General features: G+C 39.3%; 2 protein-coding genes across 3 annotated transcripts in view; one reads left to right on the top strand and one right to left on the bottom strand.

The window, feature by feature from the left end:
* The window catches only part of noc2l (NOC2-like nucleolar associated transcriptional repressor), a 70,296-nt gene that overhangs the window by 38,465 nt on the left and 11,557 nt on the right, over window positions 1-20,274 (bottom strand). The gene's annotated exons all lie outside the window — the stretch shown is intronic.
* plekhn1 (pleckstrin homology domain containing, family N member 1) lies at window positions 5,440-19,440 on the top strand. The gene is made up of 16 exons (XM_020614785.1): window positions 5,440-5,592; window positions 7,313-7,403; window positions 7,605-7,766; window positions 8,886-8,966; window positions 9,638-9,728; window positions 11,276-11,409; window positions 11,890-12,039; window positions 13,908-13,988; window positions 14,111-14,186; window positions 14,440-14,585; window positions 14,923-15,075; window positions 15,748-15,990; window positions 16,510-16,665; window positions 17,186-17,428; window positions 17,653-17,713; window positions 18,633-19,440. Exons 1-16 carry the CDS (start codon window positions 5,519-5,521, stop codon window positions 18,815-18,817), a joined length of 2,127 nt encoding a protein of 708 aa, XP_020470441.1. The 5' UTR covers window positions 5,440-5,518; the 3' UTR covers window positions 18,818-19,440.

The raw sequence follows: 20,274 nt of genomic DNA on the forward strand, positions 1-20,274 counted from the left end.
CACAGTGGGTGGACAAATTAACAGAAACACTTTACAATACAATATCTCTGCAGCCAAGTAACAACTACTCAATTCAAAAAGTAGATGTAATTAAAGAACCAAATTACAGTGTGTTTCAGGTTTGAAAGATGTTTGACAATTGTTACAAAACCATTTTAAGGTAATGTCAGACAACTTGCATGTTTCTGGACAAAGATATCAGACAAGTAAAACAGTAAAATATAATAGACCAATTATAAGATAGGGGAATGAAGGAGTAGAATAGCAAATGGGCTAGTTAAAACAACAGTAAATTAGGTTTTAATTAAGTTCAGTGGGTTGATGAAAAAGTATAAAGCCTTATGGTTGTTCCACTCAATTTCAAATATTTAACTAATAGTATTATTCACATGTATTCAATTCTATTCTTGATAAACATTAATTACATTTTGTTAGTTTCACATCTCCACAGGATGGTAACTGCCTGCTTGAGTCTACAAACTGCAAAATTATAACACTGGTACATTAAATGTAAAATGTAGAAAAAAAATCACGACATGCTAAACACAAGACGGCTGCTCTGTTTGTTAGAATAAAGCAGTATTTGCACGTGCATCCTAAGCAACACTAACAGAAAACATTTAACAATATGTAAACATGTTGGCTTTACCATCAGTTTTTTTAATTTCCCAAAGTTATGTATTTTTATATATTCATACAATACTTGAATTCACCATGTCAAATACAATTCTGCTAAAAGTGTTATTATGATATGCCACACAAAAGAGGACATGTCCCTTGCATTCCCTTTTTTTAAGTTATCTGGTAACATTTTAACTGTGTGTAATGAAGTTAAGTACTTGGGCCATGTTATAATGATTGCTTGTCTGATGATGGGGATATGTATCGGCAGTGCCGCATGTTGTATGCACAAGCAAATGTGTTGGTTCGGAAATTTGGTTCGTGCTCGGATGGAGTAAAATTGACTTTGTTTAGAGCGTACTGTACCTCCCTGTACACTGCTCATCTATGGTATAATTATAAAAAAGGCAGTCTTAGGAAACTGACAGTGGCCTATAATGACGCCTTGAGGTTATTATTGAAAAAGCCTAGATGGATGAGTGCCAGTGAATTGTTTGTGTCATCTCGGATCAGTACACTATCTGCTGTTTTAAGGAATTTGATGTATAAATTTATTTGTCGTTTGAATAGTTCTGGAAACAACATTGTTTTATTGCTGACTAATATTGCATATAGTGACATGCGATATACTTCAGTACTTCGGAAACACTGGTATACCTGCCTTTTAAAAGGGTAGTCGTTTATTGGTTGTCTTTTTATTGTTATTTATTGCTGATTGTTCTGTGGTTTAATTGTTTTTTAGTATTTATACATCTGGACCTTGAGTCTGTAATAAAGTATCTATCTCTCTTTATATCTATCATTCCTTCTATTTATTTGCAGTATGGATTATATTTAACAAAGATACAAAAATGAAAGTATTTACATGGCATTATAGGTTGATAACTGCAGCCAGCCACAGTTTTTTTTGTTTGTTTTTAACAGTTAAGACATCAACAGCTTCAAGGAAATCATGAACCTTGTTTGACATGCTGTCACAACACATTCTTCTAATTTGTTTTGCTGCATTTTTAGAAGTGAAAGTTATGGATTAAAAATATTTTCTGCATGTCTGTGTCTATGTGCATATTCGTTACCTCTAAATAAATAGTTCTTTTTGATGATTTCACTAGTTTACTATAATCAGGTAAGCTTGTGGTATGTGACAAAAAGACATAGACTGAATTTAGAAACAATTAATCAGACTTTGACTGATCTCGTCTTCAAAGGAGGGCCAGGGTCCAATTAAGATTTCTTTAGTTATCCTGTGTGAGAACTTTGGCACGGCAGACTCTCTGTTGGACACCTGATGTTGGGGGCCTCATATCCAGACTCCGTTTAAGTGGCCTGAGGTGTGACTTTAGCACCACTGAAGTCACCCACTGAGTATGGATAAATACCAGCAAGTGACTTCTCAGGGAGAGCCAAAGTTCAACCTACCACACAAGGAGGGAATGAGATTATAAAAATTGAATTTAGGTTTCTGCTTTTGAACAGATGTGATACAGCCAATAAAATTAAAGAGATGGTGTAAACTCCATTCCGAATTAACTATAATTTAGAATGGTACAATTACATATAGTCTGATCTAAAGGAGGCACAATGAGATATATATTATTTTAGTAAACATATACTGAAAATTTGAGATATACAACATAAATTTTAATAGCAAACTGTGTGTGCAAATGCAAGGAAACAGCTCATTCAGGAATCTTGAGCCCCATCATACAAAACGGAACAGGAAACAATGAATGGGTTAGTTCTCTTTCTAGATACACAGTGCTGCTTTTGGCAAAGCACCTGGCATTTCCCCTTCCTGTTAAGCAATGTGACACAAAACTGTAGGAGTGAAATCTAATGCAGTAATCTAAACTGACCCACAAAGTGAGTTATATAACAACAGGTTCATTTGCTGCTGGCCTCACCAGAGACCCAGAAAGGCTGCTTCAAACTATCTACTTTGTACAATCCTGTATACGCTGTCCCACGTCAAACAAAAGTGTTCAATGCCATTCCTAACAGTCTCACTTCAAAACTGAGCCATAGGGTGCAAGCTTTCAGACAGTCTGACCTCAAGCTATTGCAAACATTGTACTTGGTGCACACAAAACTAATGAAAACAACAGAAATGTTACAACAGAAGAATGAAAACAGAGATCACAGAAGACAGACTCCAATCTACTTTCTCTCCCTTGCACACTTTGCCAAACATTGTATGACAAAGGCATGCTTGTCGGATTGGCTGTCAGACTGGTTATAGGCAGCCCTGCTAAATCTGAGGCATATCCATCACCTGAGGCTGTAACACTCATTACACACCAGAGCCAAATTATTGAATAGTTGAAAAATAGAGGCAGATTTGGTTTGTCACTAGTTTGGTAAAAATGTACAGTATGGCCTAAGAATGGCCTCAGAAGAGAACTTCATGATGCTGCCTTCAAACTCGCTGAGGTTGTATCATCAACAGCATGGTATACTTGGTGTTCCTTAATGTTGCGGCAACACTGTTGGAACATTAATGATAATAAAAAAATACACATTCATCTGATTAGTTTAAGGCAGCTTCCAATATTTTGCTGTATTTCTTAGGACAGATTTTTATTTTTATGGCAAACTCCACTCTGGGGTTTATACTGTACATATTGTTCTATAGCTGTCTTGAGCAATGACAGGTGAAACTACTGGGAAATAGTCCACCAAATAATCCTGATACTGTTAAAGTCTGGATGATGCATCTCACCTGAGACATCCAACTGAAACTTAATTGACCTCACAGTAAAAAAAAAAAGTCCCTGGGTGTTTTTCCTAGTTAGCTGGCTTATATTTAAGGGATTCTGTGAAAGGGAGGTGAGTCACTACGCTGGCTGCATGTATTTTCAGGTTCATCTTCCTGCTTTACCATCATGATCCACAACAAGACCAGATAGGTATTTTTACATACATGTCGATTACATTACTGGCTGAATTACATGGATTAGCTAGTAAAATAATCTGATTACTTTCAAATGATCCAAATCAAATAAAATAGGAACAGGGTTATCAAACAGCTACCTGGGCAATACACAGATACTGTATATTTATTTTCTGAAAACCTGAAAGTAAATGCTCAGTGTGAACTATGGCATTTTTTTGCCTTTGATTTATTTTATATATTTTCAGCCAAGTGCCAGGTCTCATTTAAATTGCTTATGGGATTTAAAAGAAACCAAATCAATTTACCCCATATATTTGCTGTTGTTAAAAAAATGTGGCTTAGTACCTGCTACCCAAATGAATATATGAAAATATATAGCAAAATAAGAATAAATCTTAATTAGCTGGCAATCAATTGCCTGTTTTTAACACTGGCTAACGTGGCTGCATATCTAGATTAAATTAGGAAACAGTTCTCAAGAGAGAAGAGTCCTATAATTAATAAAACCTTTTTGTCCTTGTTGGATCATTAAAATAAGCCTAGTTGTGATACATTAGGACAAATTTCATAGTGTGCTTTTGCTGGCTGTGCCAATTTTATCTCATTACTTTCTCTACTTTACTATTTCTACTTACTATATATATATGATACAATATATTTTCTTTGGGTTGCTTTATATCTTGTCAGTCACTTACCAAGATATTTTACCACATGCAGTTCAGTATTCTATACTGATTAAATTACCTGACCTTATCAAGAGCTCTGGGGCTCATCAAACAGGGTTCTTAAAGAACAATAACACACTATCTTGGAGGGCGGACATGACAATGAGTCTATAGTTGATGACTGTTGCTGCCTGAGGTGCATCCATTTTAAAAATCTGGTCAAACAGGTTGACATTAGATGACAGCAAGCAGTGCATGTAGAATACAGCAGCTCGCCACAGATAGTGAGCTAATTAATAAGCAAACACAAGACGGTCATGAGGGTTTGACTCCTCTGTCTGTCTGATAAGACCACTTGTCACTGTTAAGATGACCAACCCTGGAAAATTACATGCTTTCTAGAGTGAGTCATGAATGTTGCAACCCAAACCTATTATTATTAGCTTAACTTCTAATAGGCCTAAATGGGAAAGTTAAAAAAGCTAATTTGACTGAATCGGATTAACTTCACAATATACGTTATAATACCTTAAATTCAGATGAACAAAGACTGAATTGTCTTGTTGTTCAAGTGAGTTTCACTTTTAGGTGGTTGATATCTCAGTATCTCATTTAACAACAAGCTCCTTACATGCAAAAAAGATGACTGCATAAACCTCTTGACTTATGAAGATTAGAACCCTTGAATGAACAAGCGTCCTCCTTTGCCATCCCACTGTCAGACTGATCAAAACGTGATCAAGGACTAAAGGCAAATATCACAGTGATGTTTTACTAGGAAAAACAACTTAAATATACAGTATAATTTACAGGTACTATAAATCTTCTTATATACTTACATTTCAAAATGACACTGATGCGTTTAAAGTATGTGGGCCGATAATATATAGACTACTTAAGTCTGCAATCATTTTTCATGTCTGGGCATGCCAGTGGAAGCTCCCATCTAGCCCTTTGATTGACAAACACCATCCAGTGTGTTTAGTGACCCAACAGTGAGCGCCATTTGGCTCCTGGAAGGTGTGAAATGGCATACTTCTCCATGAACCCCCCTGTCTTTGTTGTTGGGATTGATTAAGCACAGAGGCAACTCAAAGAAGGTGTGAGTCCTGCTGATTATTCACAATACAAAAAGCCTTTGGCACAGCCCCAAACTCCACCCTTTTTACGCAGGCACACTGTCACGTGTGACTCAATAGCTCTCACACTGCCCTGTTTTCCTTCATTACAAGTCTGACTTCAGCTAGGAGTGTACTGCACTCTTGAATTACACTCATCCATCACAGAAGGAGTACGGTTTATCTACAGAGAAGCGCAAAGCCCCACAGAGGACAGCAGCATGGGGAGCAGCATGTCATGTGTACCCCAGCACAACTTCAGATTTTCCAGCAAGAGTTTCATACGCAGAAACAGGTAGGAACTATCCAATTTATCCAGGTATTCTGACTGTACTTCTGTTGGTGTATTTGCCCTACACAGAGCACACCCAACTGCCGTTTGTCATTTTAGACCCTGCATTTCAGCTGGAAGGAATTCTTGGGATTTCTCAGGGTTTAAAGCAGTGGGGTTAGATGGAGGTTGTGAGTTTTGTGAGGCCAGGGTCAGGATCATATGATAATACAGGACAGTCCCGGTGTCATGCCTGAGTGGTGCCTGTCTGGCCAACAGTGTCAATGATCCAGCTACCATTTGCACATCTTTGCGTCTCTGAGAAAATGATCTGCCAGCTGTCAGTGAATCTGGTTTCCCTCCAGAATTAAGACCTGACCTCCATTCATTATCAAGATCACAAGTGGGCAGTTATAGTTATTAAATGATCTGGTTTATGACTCTTGACATATTAGATAATAGCTTGTAGGGATCTGGCCTGAAGGCTTTGAACATAAATACAGGAAACGTCGAGCATTGACGGGTTATACTTGGTTGTCTGTCTGGCTTTCTTTAATTCTTAAGGATTATATGCCTGGGCATGTCAAGCTTAGTACAGCCCACTCTGATGGACCACCACATCTGATTCTAATTAGCTTCTGCTGTGTGATGATTCTTAGCTTTCAAATTAAAAAAAGGCAGGGCAACACTCAAAAAACCATTGACTTTCAAAAACCCAATGGCTCAGGCTTGAGCAATGATACAACTTCGAAGGTGGACTCAGGGTTCAGTATGAACAATACATTCAGTGTTCCTGTTTCCCTTGTATCTTACTCTTTGTGTTGTTGAATCAGATGAAGCTCAGGTATTTTCCCCAGAGAGGGGGAGTGAGTGGCACTGAATGCAAGTGACTTGGAGAATGCTGGGTGTGCAAATCCACTACCTGTCTAATATCTACATTCCTCTTTCAGTTTGCAACTACAGGTTGCATCATTGGGCATGGTTTTCATATTTTTCTCTCTGAGAGTAAAATTTAAATGGATTCACTCAATGGAATAGCATCATTCACTACACACTAATCAATGATTGATGCTGAACATGGACTTCCTGACTAGACAGACCTTGATTCCCACCATGCAAACAAAAGCCTGCACTGTTGCCCTGAAGACACTGGCACTCATATGTGCAGATAAGCAAATAAACTACGAGCTGAGATCGCAGTCCTCAAGTCTTATCATTGCAGCGAGGGAGCTTCCACACAAAGATGTGACACTAATGGTTGCAGATGAGGCTCATGCAAAACAAAGAGGGACATTGAATGCTGATTTGCCTGTGCATATCCTCACTATCAAAAGCACAAGTCCTGATTGTTCTTATTGTTTAAATGGTTGGCATTGATGGACTGAGGACAAAAAAATGGGTCCTGGTTTATTTATATGACATGAGTCACAAAACATGATTAAAAGTCATTAAGCTGCTGTGAAAATGTAACACAGTCAGTAGGTCAAGATTCAGTGCATCACTTGATTACTCTGAAAAAAATAGGGTTAAACAAAGAAATACGTCACTGACCCTGACTGTGATATGCAAAACACTAGGACAAAGAGTGTTGTATGTAGATCAACTCTCCATCTAACAATTCCGTTAAGGGTTGAGATGTTCCTGGTTGACTTTGCAGTTGGGATGACAACTGAAAAGCAAACATGGAATAGAAAGTAAACATTGAAGAGTGAGTGTTAACAAGTTTTCTCTATCTCTCATGCAGCAGCCGCTTGTTTCGCAAGAATAATCCCCAAGAGGGACAGGAGAAATCTAACAGCATCATCAATATCCTGTGTACTGTGACACCAAGGAAGGTAAGAAGCTCCATCAGCTTGTAGGAAACGGCAATAACAGGAAACACAGTCATCTGCATATCACAGAAAAAACCTAATCTCCTATACATGTCAACCTGTATGTGACTGTTAACTGCCATGTCTGTGAATGAGTTTAATAACAGGTCTAACTGGTTTATTCATGTCGCATCTAAACTTCACTAACATTACGACTGGTTGCAGGAAATGTCCTCTAAAGATCTGGAGACGATAGACAACATAAAATGGGATCCTCCGTTTCCTTATGACCCAGCCAGTGGCTGGAAGAAGAGCAGCATCAATGTGAAGAATTATGGACGGATGATTCACAGCTCCAAAGTTCGTTTCCGCTTCCTCCACTGCCAGGTGAGTGGAACAAAATAACTTTTTAATAACTCCACGTTGAAACAACAGGAAAGTAACAGCACTGTAAAGAAAACAAGGTCATGCTGCACAATCCTCATAGTGGTTAATGAGGTCTTAAACAATGACCAAGCCTACAATGACACATCGTATCAGTCATCCGCGTGAACCAGTGTCAAAACCAAAAAAAAAAAAACAACTGGGAAGTAACAGGATGTTGCTCTACGGCCACCAAGCACACCGAAACTCCTTGCTGCATTGACGTGGTGGCTGGATGTGAACAATCAGTCTTCCACACAGCAGACCGCAACCTGTGTTTGGACATGCTCACTTCGGTGGCTGTTGTGAAACACCTCTGAGAGAAAACCTCAGGGTAGAGAGAATGCTTCTGATCCCAGGGACTGATACAGGACATGCCGGCTCCTCACTGTGGGAACTGCAATTTGTAAGAACTATGACACAGCTGTCAAAAATCACAAAGAAAAGATTGAATGAAGGAATGGCGTCATGATGACAAAGGAACACTCTCTATATTATAACAGAAAACAATAATGCAAAGGAAACATAATGTGTAAGTGTTGACAAAGAAAGCCATTAAACCATTAGAAAGAGAGGATTAGAAAAAACTAGTCAATTTAAATTACATTTTGTTGCCATACAAGAAAATGCTTTAAGAGGAATCCTTGTCTCTCCTTGTATATCACAACATTTCCTATGGGTGCTCCACAGATGATGGATATAAGATGTTTTAACATGAAGTAAAAAAAAAAAAAAAACAGACATCACCCCTGGCACTGATTTAAAGAACAGTTAATCTTAAGATTGCAGTCATGAAGCTTATTTGGCTTTAAAATATGACCCTTTCGTCATCTGAGACAACATCAAAAAGGGCTCCCAGAGGTGTCTTCGTGTCTTCACAGTTTCATTTCATCAACATTAAACCAGCTGATTTTATCAATTAGTTTTGTAACTGAAAGTGTGCCAGTCTGTGAAAGCAGGTACTGTTTCTGTTTGGGCTGAATTTAAACCCTGAATTGCAAGACACTGATTTTCAGTCCAGACTCATTTGATCAATACTGTACGTATAACATTTTAACCCTTCGCTTTTACTTATCTCTGCAGGATATACATGATTGCTACCTGGATCTCTTCCAGACACACCTTCATTTTGTATCCAACAACACAACTGGACTGACATACCAAGTAGGTTTTTTATTAACTCAGGCAATTATAACAACAATCACATCTCTTCCTTAAAATGATTCCTCAGTATCAACTTTTCAGGATACATTTTTATAGTATTGATACTGCTGTGGCTGCTGTGGAGCAGTTTTTGTTACATCATCATAACTCCTGACATGCGTGCCAGTGTGTTAGTAAACAAAGAAAGATTATGCTTCATCACTTGTCTCATACGTATGACTGGCATTAGTCATCTTTTACTGTCTCTTCAGAGTTCATTTCTATGTCTATACACACCCACCAGCCACTTTATTAGGTACACCTGTACAATTGTATGCACTTCAATGCAACACTTCTACCTTAACATCTGTGTTTTGAAGCTCAAAATGTTTCAGTTTTTGGTAAAGTTGTCATAAATATATATATTCAATTATATGTTTATTATTGAAGTGTGTTGTGGAAATCAACAAAGAGGCACTCAGGTAGCCTTAGTTAAAGGTGGTGTTGTACAGGACTACATTATATTCAGAGGTGTTCCTAATATTCTGACCCTCTCCTGTATGTAGCTGGGGAGGACAAAAATATAGAGAGCAGGGCAGCAAGGGAAATGTTGCAAAGATGGCTTTTTTAAGTGAATTAAAGAATGTTTTTGTCCAAAAACGCCTGACAAAACTTTGTTCTCTGGTGCACAGGGAACTCTTCCATTGAAAGAAATCACCATCTGCAACTTGCAACAGAACTGCAACCACAGCCAACCCCAGGATTTCGCCTTTCAAATAAACGGTGAGCTCAACGTCACTAGAAAGAATGCGAGCATAATTACCTGTATTGACTTCTATTGGTTGAGCTGAATATAGCAAATCTATTACTCAGACTGGAATCAGCTAATCCAGTAGGATGTTGACAAGTCAGTGGCTGCTTTCAAACTTCAACAGATGGAAGACGGCTGCGCAAGTGTTTTGGTCTTTGGCTCATTTGTCCCTGTCATCAAAATAAAATTTAAAAAAAGTCTCATTGCCTAAAATCCAGAAAGAAACCACATGCTATTCCTATACTGTCACATTCCAGTGATTCAAAGGTGCCATGACCCTCTTCACTTCCACTCAACCCCAAGACTAACTAGAGCTAAGCCCCTATTCACCCCTGGTCAGAGGTCTAAACCAGCCTTCAAGGCCCCACTTGTTAGACAACAGGTGCATTTCTGTCAGCCCAGCTGTTGCACAGACATGCCTAGCTACCGCTCTTAATCTCGTTACTGCATATAATCTATGGCACATTCCAAAAAGTGCTTATCTTAATGTTTTGCAAAAATGCCACTTAGCTTTTGAACTTTGAGCAGACAGAGCATTCTGAAATTTGATGTCATTACATAAAGATAGAAATCAAGGATCTGGGGGTTTTGGTCTTAAAAAAAAAAAAGAAAGAAAGAAAGAAACATCTGTGTGAAAAGTCGATCCCAGTCATGAAGAGTGTAAGGTTTCTTTGTTTGTTACTTTATCATTACTATTTCACTGAACTCTGAAACATCTCTGCTGTCACAATATTGACACTCCTTTCCCAGAATAAGATTATTATTTTAGGGTATTGTTTCAAGTGTTTTCAGTGTTCAGTGTAAACTGTTATTTACCTTATGGGATGAATCACTGATGGAATTTATGTAGAGGAAGTGTGACAAAATTCTGAGTCAAGTGAGAGCTCTCGTGTAGTGATGTGAATTGATAGTTGATTCCTTTAACACTAGCTACTGACCTCTTTAAACTGACTACACGTCTGAATGAGAAACAGTCTGATTATGTCCTTCCAGTCCCAAGAGCCTTCACATCGCTCGTCTTGCTTGCACTTTGGAAAAACACAACTTTTCAAGGGAGTATGATCAAGGTCTACTATTAAGAGTTGGAATGAAGAGACAGTCAACACATGAGTTCAGGGTAGCTCCTTATTAGGGAGCAGTGAGCAGGTCATGGTTCCAGACAATCACAGTACAAAGCCATGGGGCTGGAATCTGTGCTGCTTATCTCTGGTATGTGTGGGACTGATACAGAGGGGAGATTCCAGCTCTTTTCATCTCTCATTCCTCATGGGGAAGCAGTGTGTGGGAGGGATAGTCTGCTATGATTAGAATAAATTAGATTAAATGCCAAACAAAGCATGTCAAGGAGGATCTTCCACAATAGGTCTTACATTTGGTTTACTGTCCTGAGCATGTGTTAATATTTATTGTACTTACTGTATAACTTGTGAAGCAGAGTGTGAACCCCATTAATGATTCACCACCATGGCAGAGAGCTTTTCTTGACACTTTCTGAGATTGTAACCTTTGCACCCTGCAGGTGTCAGCCTTAACCCCATCATCGTCTACTGTGCCAACCAAAAAGAAATGGACCTATGGTTTGGCTTGCTCAAAGAAAATATTGAGGTCAATGGAGGCACTGCAATTGCACCTGAAAACTACACTAGAGTGAAAGTAAGTTCACCAACACTTGATGCCACCTTGCTCCCTATATCCTATATTACATTACATCAAGCTGCAACAATTCTTAACATACAGTAGATGTGGTCATTTTCTTATCCACCTGGTGGATTAGCCAAGACAATACTTTGGCTACAACCACTTCTGATATAACAGGATGTGTGTGAGCATGTAGATTTGGTGAGTCAACTAGGTCTCGCTGTGGCCTTGACCACATCACATCCTACATTAAACTAACCCTCACAGCTGCACAGTGTTAAGGAGCTGACTCCACACCCACAGGTGGGGAAATGACTGATGAAACACATTAACCTAGATGTGTCATAACTGAACTGATGATGCTTTTATAAGCCTTAGCTTGGAAGCTTTATGAAAAAACAGCCACATTAACATGTTTAATTTTGCTTAACGGCAGTGCTCTGTTCACACTGACCATGTTGATTCTCTCTGTTATCCTGTGTGTACCTACTATAGTTAAACCAGGGTGAGGCTCCTGAAGGCAGAGAGGAGCTGAGGAACTCCATCAACAGAGAGCCAATCTATGAGTGGGAGGGCTCTCAGCGGGACAGCCTGGGCCTCATCACCTATGTAACCAAAGTTAGACTGCAGCACCTGCCCTGTCAGGTACAACATCATTACTTATCAAGAAATAATCACTATTAATATCACACAGAAGTAAAACATACTATCCCTGCTCTGAGTGTTTAGTAACAGTTAGCCTGAAATAGCCTGAGTAGATGAAGGATTGTGTTGGGTATGTGGGTGCAGGCAAAGGGGGTTGGTTCTGGGACACTGGAACACACTGTTGAGCCTTCTCAGTGTCAATAAAACACCAGTTAGTGAGAGGGTGCCCACCTGATGACCTTGTAGACTTGCCTTCACGCCTACATCCACACAGAAGTTGTATTCATGTTGGTGATAATATAGTTACAGACTCAATGGAATTGTTAACAGCCTTATTTTGTTAGCCAATCCTGGTAGAACAGTGTCAGGGGTTGGACAACTGAGCAAACCTGGCTCTCAGAGGTGACTATCATTACAAGCTGGTTGGGCCAGCTACTGCTCAACCTGAGCAAATACAATGCAAACAGTGTGAGTCAGGCCACATATCTGCTCTTTGCTTGGGTGAGGAAAGGGTTAAGAGAAGCTTTGTACTAAGGGTACGTTAGGTCTGGAGAATGGTGCTGCTTATTGTGGGGCTCTGAAGATTTAGGACAGCATGACCTGACACCCCCTCTCTGGGGCCAAATAATGGGTTAACATCATTTAATTCGTGTACTGAGCCTCCATATGAATGCTGTCCTGTTCTGTGGCACATTTAATTGAATATCACTGACTGTTATGGAAACCTACAGTGCAGCAGACAGTAACCCATGATACATACATGTTTTTAAAGTCTGGGAATTTTTATAAACAATGGATAACATCACTTCTAAATTCAGGTGACTCATGGTTTTTCAAATGCGCAATGCACACACATTGCCTCAGCACAATGTAAAGAGTGAGTGAAACAGGTCAAGTGCATATTTTTGGCGAATGAAACTTGTTCTGCAAATATAATCTTAAATTTTCTTATTAAGGCTTAACACAGTGTCAGACACCTAAAACCAAGTGATGAAATATATGACTCCTTGCTAACCAACTCAGACAAGAGCACAAATAAATAATGCTGATAAAGCTTCACATACTGTAACAACCAATAAAAATGACAGAGCTTGGTTGAATATCTGCAATTAATTCTCTGTGGGAAACAGCGGCAGCCTTACTGATGTGTGTGAGATTTAGGGCCTGGGTGTGTGAGAGGTATTTGCCTGGCTCCTGCAGTGACTCAACTCACCTTACAGCTGGAATGTCAGCTGTCTCTTCAGACACACCCTCCAAGCAGGAAAAGAAATAAACTCGCCGCACCTTTAAATACCCCTCACTGGTTTGACTGAAGATCTTTCTGGCATTTATTTTGTTCCTCTTAACCGAGCATTAAAGGATAACACTGGTGTATCTCAGTGTTTGCACTAGGTCTCAAGGTTGCCTCTATTCTTTGTATTATTCATAGTCTTATCTTCATTCAGGCATAACAAATGTATTATTATGGCTTGTTTTGTACTTCTGGTAGAAAGTATTTGGTGTCATTCTTTCCTGCATAATATAATAACCTGTACTTCCAAAGACAGATATGTGAAAGTTAAAATTCTAAGTTTCTCTTTGATTTCATTGTGCCAGACTCAAGAATTTTATTTTCATCTAGCACTCAATGGGAAAAATGCTCATCTCCACAAGCACACAATACCTCATTGCCTTAGAAATGTTGCAACATTGCCTTCCTGTTTATGACTGAAAATTATATAGAGATTATATACAAGTGGTATTGCAGATAAATGACTCTAGTATGCTACTAATGGATGCAAATAATTAAATACTATCCCATTACTGCAAAAAGAGACAACTACACACATGAATAACGCTCACCAGCAGCTCTGCTCCCATGTCCACAGGAACAGAGTGACAGACTATTGGTGATGTACCCATCAACGCTGATCATCCTATCAGAGGAGAACGATGGGCTCTTCTATAAGGTATTACTGAACTCACTAACCTTTTCCTCTTATACTTAATCATATTCTAAGCTATGTACACACTGTGCAGTATTTCCATTGTGTCCATGAAAAAGCTGTGCTTAACAGTCTTATGATTGCAGGGGAAGCTTCCGCTCAACATGATCACTGTGACCACACCCTGCCAAGACGTCAAACCCAACACATTTATGATTGAAGGTAAATAAACTGAATCAGAGAGCTACCCTACTACACACTGGCATTGAGACAGACTTGTTAACAGGATTTTAATTTAAATTCTTATGCACGTTTGCACTAAGTGGCCCTTTCAGTGAACTTACTTGCGTCACAGAGCATAACCCTCCATGAATGAGCTGGTTTTATCCCCAGTAAATGACAATCTGACTATATCACATTCCAGTGAGCAACTGAAGCAAATGACAGGCTTTGTCCTCCTTTTCTCTCTTCACAGGGAAGCTGATCAACCCTATTGTGGTGTCGTGTCTGGATAGGGCTGAGTTCTGCGAATGGATCCAGCATTTTAAAGTTGCTGACGTGCCCATTCTCAGCCCCCCGCCCCCTGTGTATGACATAATCTACACCCCAACACAGAGAGAGGTGAAGTCCACCCTCCTTCCTTTCATGGGCCAAACACAAGGACAATTACTGTTCATAGCTCCTGATGATTCATAACTATCGAGCTCCACCTGCTTTGTGAACCTGCAGGTAGGCAGGTTCACCTACCTGCAGGTTCACCTACCTGCAGTGAATTCAAGTATGAGGAAAAGGAGAAAGGAGACTGATAACATGGCCCTGCCTCTTTTGTAAATTAACATCTAACATGACTAAGACAATCCAACAGAAGCATGTAAAAGACAAAAAGGGTCAAGATTTGCTCATTTGGTCAGACATACTCATTTATAATATAATTTTTTTTTTATCCCTTATTCTCTAGGCTCCACAGTTTGACAGGTGGAGTGGAAACAGCCAAGGACGAACTGAGTCTGTAAAGTTTAGCCAGTCACGGAGTGGGCACGGGTCCCACAACCTTCAGTTACCCATTCATGAAGACAACCCTCTGTCCCCAGGATACACCGAACCCTACTGTGTAAGCCAGCTGTGTGAATTGATGAACTCAAACACACCAACACTTAATTAACTGCACAAATGTAACTATAGTAGGAATTAGCTGCACATGGCAAAGAAAAAAAACGTGTTGGTGGAGTTGAGCAGCAACACCTTCTTTTACAAAGTTAATTATTAATTGAGCTATAAAGACCAAACCACTCCTGTTATAGCTACAAAGGCTCAGGTGATAATCCTCAAACCTTCCAGTAAAAACAAAGTCAGTAAGATTTCCCAAAACAACATCCACCTATAAACACAACTCCACATAAAAGCTGATTCAGCGCTGAAAAGTTTGCTTAATAACTTCAAACTCTAAGAGGTACAGCAGCACTCTGCATTATCAGGACATTTTGACCAAAGCCCCCCAGGAGACAGGCTATGTAGGCCAACTGCCCATCAAATTAATGTAAAGTGGAGAGGGCTCAGTGCCCAGAAGACATGTTGTTGTCCAGCTTCTGATCTGAACCACCACTCTCCCAATTAAATTGATGGAGACAAAAAAAAAACAACACACAAAATGATGCAGAAAACTTTAAACTATAAGTCACAGAAACAGTTTACTGTGTATTAGTTGCTTTACTAGGACTCAACATTTAAAGTACCTGATGCTACCTGTGTCATAAAGCCCCATATGCATTTGCTGTTCCTGCAGTACAACTCCAGCCGTCCCTGCTCAAGTGAGACTGCCCACCTGGGCAGCAGGACCAACAGTGTGTCTTCCCACACCAGGCCTGAGAGTGACCGACTACCTTTTTCACTGCGCTACTCCTCCCCGCAGCACAGCTCCTACCTCCAGCCTGCAGAGAGCTCAGTCCCGTCTCAGATCTACAGCAGACCCTACTCTGCCCTGCACCGTGCCAACCCACAACGGGTGGAGAAGGCCCCGCTTGTCAAGGTAATTTAGTCTGGCGTCTAACTTGATAACTGGATATTCCCCTTGAGACAGGCAACTTTTTTTTTTTTTTTTTTTTTACGTATCATGTGTGCACTAACTAAAATAGATGCACCATGCATTTGGCTGAGAGTTGTCATGATGCATATGGTGACGTATGATGGAGAGGTCAATCTACTTGATTGTGCAAGAAATGAAGTCTCTGTTATAGTTCATAAACAAAACCTAAGCCAACAATGACAAAATATTTACCATACCTATGGGGTACTACCACATTACCGTTGCAGTTAAGAGTACAGTTTTTGTACACAACACTGACAGATGACCAGAAGTACTGAAGACTGTGAATAGTATTCGTCCAAAACGTCTCCTCGGAAATATGATCCTAAATCCAAAAACTAAGCATGGCTTATGTGATTGTCTTATGTGAACCTGAAGAGCTGGAAAGACAAGACAAATAAAGAGACAGGGATATGGTGTTTTAAACTAACTCCCAGATCTGTTTGAATCTTTTATAATCAGTCTAAGAGCTGGAGCACCCCTCAGACATCCCTGAACTCCTCCCTGAACACACCCCAACGCCACTCTGACATGTGTGCCCCGCGACAACCCTTGTCACCCCTGTACGATGAGCCCTGTAGCCCTGAAATCTACTCCCTGAGTGACGCCAGGCCAGTGGTAAGTGGGTCAATGATACTGAATCCATAGGTTCATTTTACACCTGTGTGGTCTGTCTAATATCGAGCAGTGCACACACATACACACACATAAGAAAAATCAGGTGCTGTCAATGCAAAGATTTAGCAACGCCCAGTAATTTCATCAGGAAGTCTGCATAATCAGGCTGACTGCTAAACATCTACCTTTATCTTTGACTTACATGTATAAATATCTGTGTACATTTCCATTCTAAAGTCAAATTTATTTTATTTGTTACTCTTTGGTCAAGTGGCAGCTATGATTGTTAATGAAAGTGGTCATTCATAGTATGTTGTTACTTTTTCATTTCAAAATTTAACCATTACTAAATCTAAATTTATAAATTTAGAGTTGTTTACCAGAATTCATTCGGTGCAATTTTATCCATATTGACCAAAGATCTATTTGAGTATCAGTTGAACTTATGCTTAATCATCTATACTCCTGTTTTTCATGCTTATAGCTGCACTACTTTGACACATCTCCCTCTGTTCTTTAGCACCAGAACTGGCAAGAGATGATCGAGCACCAGCCGCAGCAGGGCCCTCAGCTTCTACCCTCTTCCTTCCAGCTCCACACCCCTCCCATGGGCAGGCGCTGCAGGAGAAGCCTGGTTCTGACCAATCCCCAGGGACAGGCTCTGGGTCTGGAAATGGAAACTCCTCAGAGCCAAGCAGAGCAGAGAGCCGAGGCTGTGTCAAGACTAAAGTTACTGCCTGTGCCTGGCCAAGCACAAGAGCAGGTAAGAAATATGGAGAAACTCATGTCCTATCACACTCCAGTTTTGGGAGTGGTACCAAGTGCATCACCGATGCTCTTTGGCAGCAGAGCCAATGTATGTACCTGTTCTGCAAATGATATGTGAAAAGGTACCACAGATGAAACAAATATTTCAGGAAATATGACAATGTTTGTTATAGTTGAACACAGGAAGTAATGTTCTTTTGTTTTCACATCTGTTGACAGATGATACTCCCGTCAAGCTCTGTGAGGAACACCTCTCAGATGCCCTACAGTTACTCATCAGGTAAGATCTAAAAGCACACAATCATGAATCTGAAACATTCCTCTGTTTTGTATAGCACAAGTGTCTTGATTCAGAGTTCAAATATGTCCAACTGTCTATAATAAGTGATTATAGGCTTACGGTCCTGACCAAGACCATTTAAGGATTTTTGACTTGTCAAACAAAAAGAGAGTGCTTATTTTCATGGCACAGCTAGATAAAATGTATATTTCTACTGAGAAACAATAAGCACTCTTTCAAATCACAGCTGTAACACTGTGGTATAATATTTCCTCACAAGTGTGAGTTATAAAAGTCAGCACCCTGCAAAGCCTTTCTAAATACCGCCAAGGACACAGAAGGTTGCTCACACGCCATTATGGCTTAAATTAAACACTGGAGGCCCTTTGGATTGCTTTAACTCTTGAGTAGGTCATAGGCAGACAGAGAGTTAAAGGCTCCACAGTTTAAAGTGCAGGACATTGGTAAATGTGCCAATGAAATGGAGCTTAGTGCAGCTCTAAATGCTGTTTGTGCATGTCCCATGTGGGACAAGCCCAGAATAAGACAACACTGTTCCTGTACTGTGACTGACAGCACACAACTGGGCTACACTCATATCTACAAGCTCCTTTATCCCATATCCATACAAAACTAAAATTCACCTGAGGATTGTAGATTGATTCTTAAGTATGTTAAGACTGATTCATTTTATCAGATAGGTTTTATGTTATGTACCATTATAATAAATGAAGCTGGTGTAGCAGTAGTATGGTTCACTACCGGTTTTACAGTAATGTTATACAGTATGTTGGGACAAGGCCGATCACATCATAAGAATGCACTGTGGGCACTGTGTCAAAGTTTATTCAGTCAGGGTGAGGTTTTCTCTTTCACTGTTTGAAATTATAAGCCTGGGAATCTTCTCTCACTCCTATAGATCACCATTCATACCTCGAACCCACAGAACCAGATGACCAGGAAATGGACTATGACAACATTTGGGAGTATGACTGTAATACTGGAATGATTCAGCCAGCGTGTGGAATTTCGTCGCTCTGGACAGGATTAGACTATGGGGCCAGGGGCCTCGGTGCCATGGCAATGCAGCAGAGATGGTCATAAAAAAAAAAAAAAAGGTCGGCACTTGTCTGGACGTGTGCAAACAACAGATCTCTGTCAGAGGGCTAATAAAAGCCAACTAGCACAGTCTGTAATTTTTATGCAGTGCAGTGACCGCCTGGAAAAAAATAAAAATAAAACAATCCCATGAACTGCATTGTGAAATGTTGGGCAGTTAAGTAACGGAATAAAGGGCATAGATATGAAGAAGAATAGGTAAAACAACACAATGAAAGTGATAAGAGACAGACTTCAGCTGTCTGTTTGATATGTAGCATTCAAGAAAAAAAGTGTACAAACTGTGTAGCTTTAATTTTATTTTTTACTGTATTACATAATTGCACTGAAGTTTTCATATGTAGTGCAAGTGTCCTATTTTTAATACAGTATTTTCTAGCATACTGTTATGTTTATAGTTCCTATTGTTTCTACTTAACCTATAAAAGGCATTCCATCAGGGCTTGCTCTAGTAAAGGATGTATATTTTGCAAATGTTATACATTTATTATTTTATTATACTACACTGTCTAGGCAAATAGATGACTGACTGACTGCCTTAAATATCTTAATATTGCTATCACTACTGCAGAGTACTGATATCTGTGTGGCTTCCTTTCTCCTTTTTGCTTGAGGTGTTTATTTATATTTTAAAATAAAACTGGAAAAACAATAAATCAATGACTATCTCCATTTGGTCTTGTTCAAATTATAATCTTAAACTTATTGTATGTGAAAAGAATATACTGTTAATACTGTAAGTTTTGAAGTAATGTACTGAGAAATGATAGCTGCAGATCAAATAACTTATTATATCTGGACACAGCAAAACTAACAAAACAAACAGCAAACATGTCATCCATCATGAATGATGCACACCCTGGATCTTTTGCTCAAACCTATTACTAAAGCTTCCTTTGGTTAAAAAAGGATCTTCTCTGAATACTTGAATAAGCACTTGTCATTTATTAACTGCAGCTCAAGTAGCTGTGACACTCCAGTTCAGGTTTTTGTATGAGCTTTGTCGCCCTCTAGTGTTTGAAAGTTTCAACTTCAGGTCTAAGTGCTTGTGGAAAAACAGCAGGACGCATATGTTTACTTTAGATGAACCAGAAGAAATCACACAGAGCAAGCCATATGATTAAATACTGTACAGTCATCTATAGGTTATGAAAAATAAAACAAAATATAATATAAAATCTATAATACTGGCACAGAATAGTCCCCTAACTGAGTTACACTTTGAGTGTTTTACATTACAACAGATGTCACCTCATATTATCTCATTATCATCAGCATTTATTTTGTAAAATATTTTCAGTTATTGACAATGTTTTACACAATCATTTTAGATAGGAGCATATGCTATATTAATGGAATAAAAACAAAGAGCACCATCCTAAATTCTTCAAGTTAATCCATTTATCACATTATTTAACATCTCGGTTCTCTACAGCTCTGCT

This window comes from Monopterus albus, unplaced genomic scaffold (genome assembly GCF_001952655.1).
Source record: "Monopterus albus unplaced genomic scaffold, M_albus_1.0 scaffold6.1, whole genome shotgun sequence".
Classification (NCBI taxonomy): domain Eukaryota; kingdom Metazoa; phylum Chordata; class Actinopteri; order Synbranchiformes; family Synbranchidae; genus Monopterus; species Monopterus albus.

Coding starts and splice junctions, on each gene's coding strand:
- plekhn1 (XM_020614785.1), top strand. CDS start 5,519: ATGGGGAGCAGCATGTCATGTGTACCCCAGCACAACTTCAGATTTTCC. Junction 8,967..9,637: donor CAACTGGACTGACATACCAA/GTAGGTTTTTTA, acceptor TCTGGTGCACAG/GGAACTCTTCCATTGAAAGA. Junction 12,040..13,907: donor TGCAGCACCTGCCCTGTCAG/GTACAACATCAT, acceptor CCATGTCCACAG/GAACAGAGTGACAGACTATT.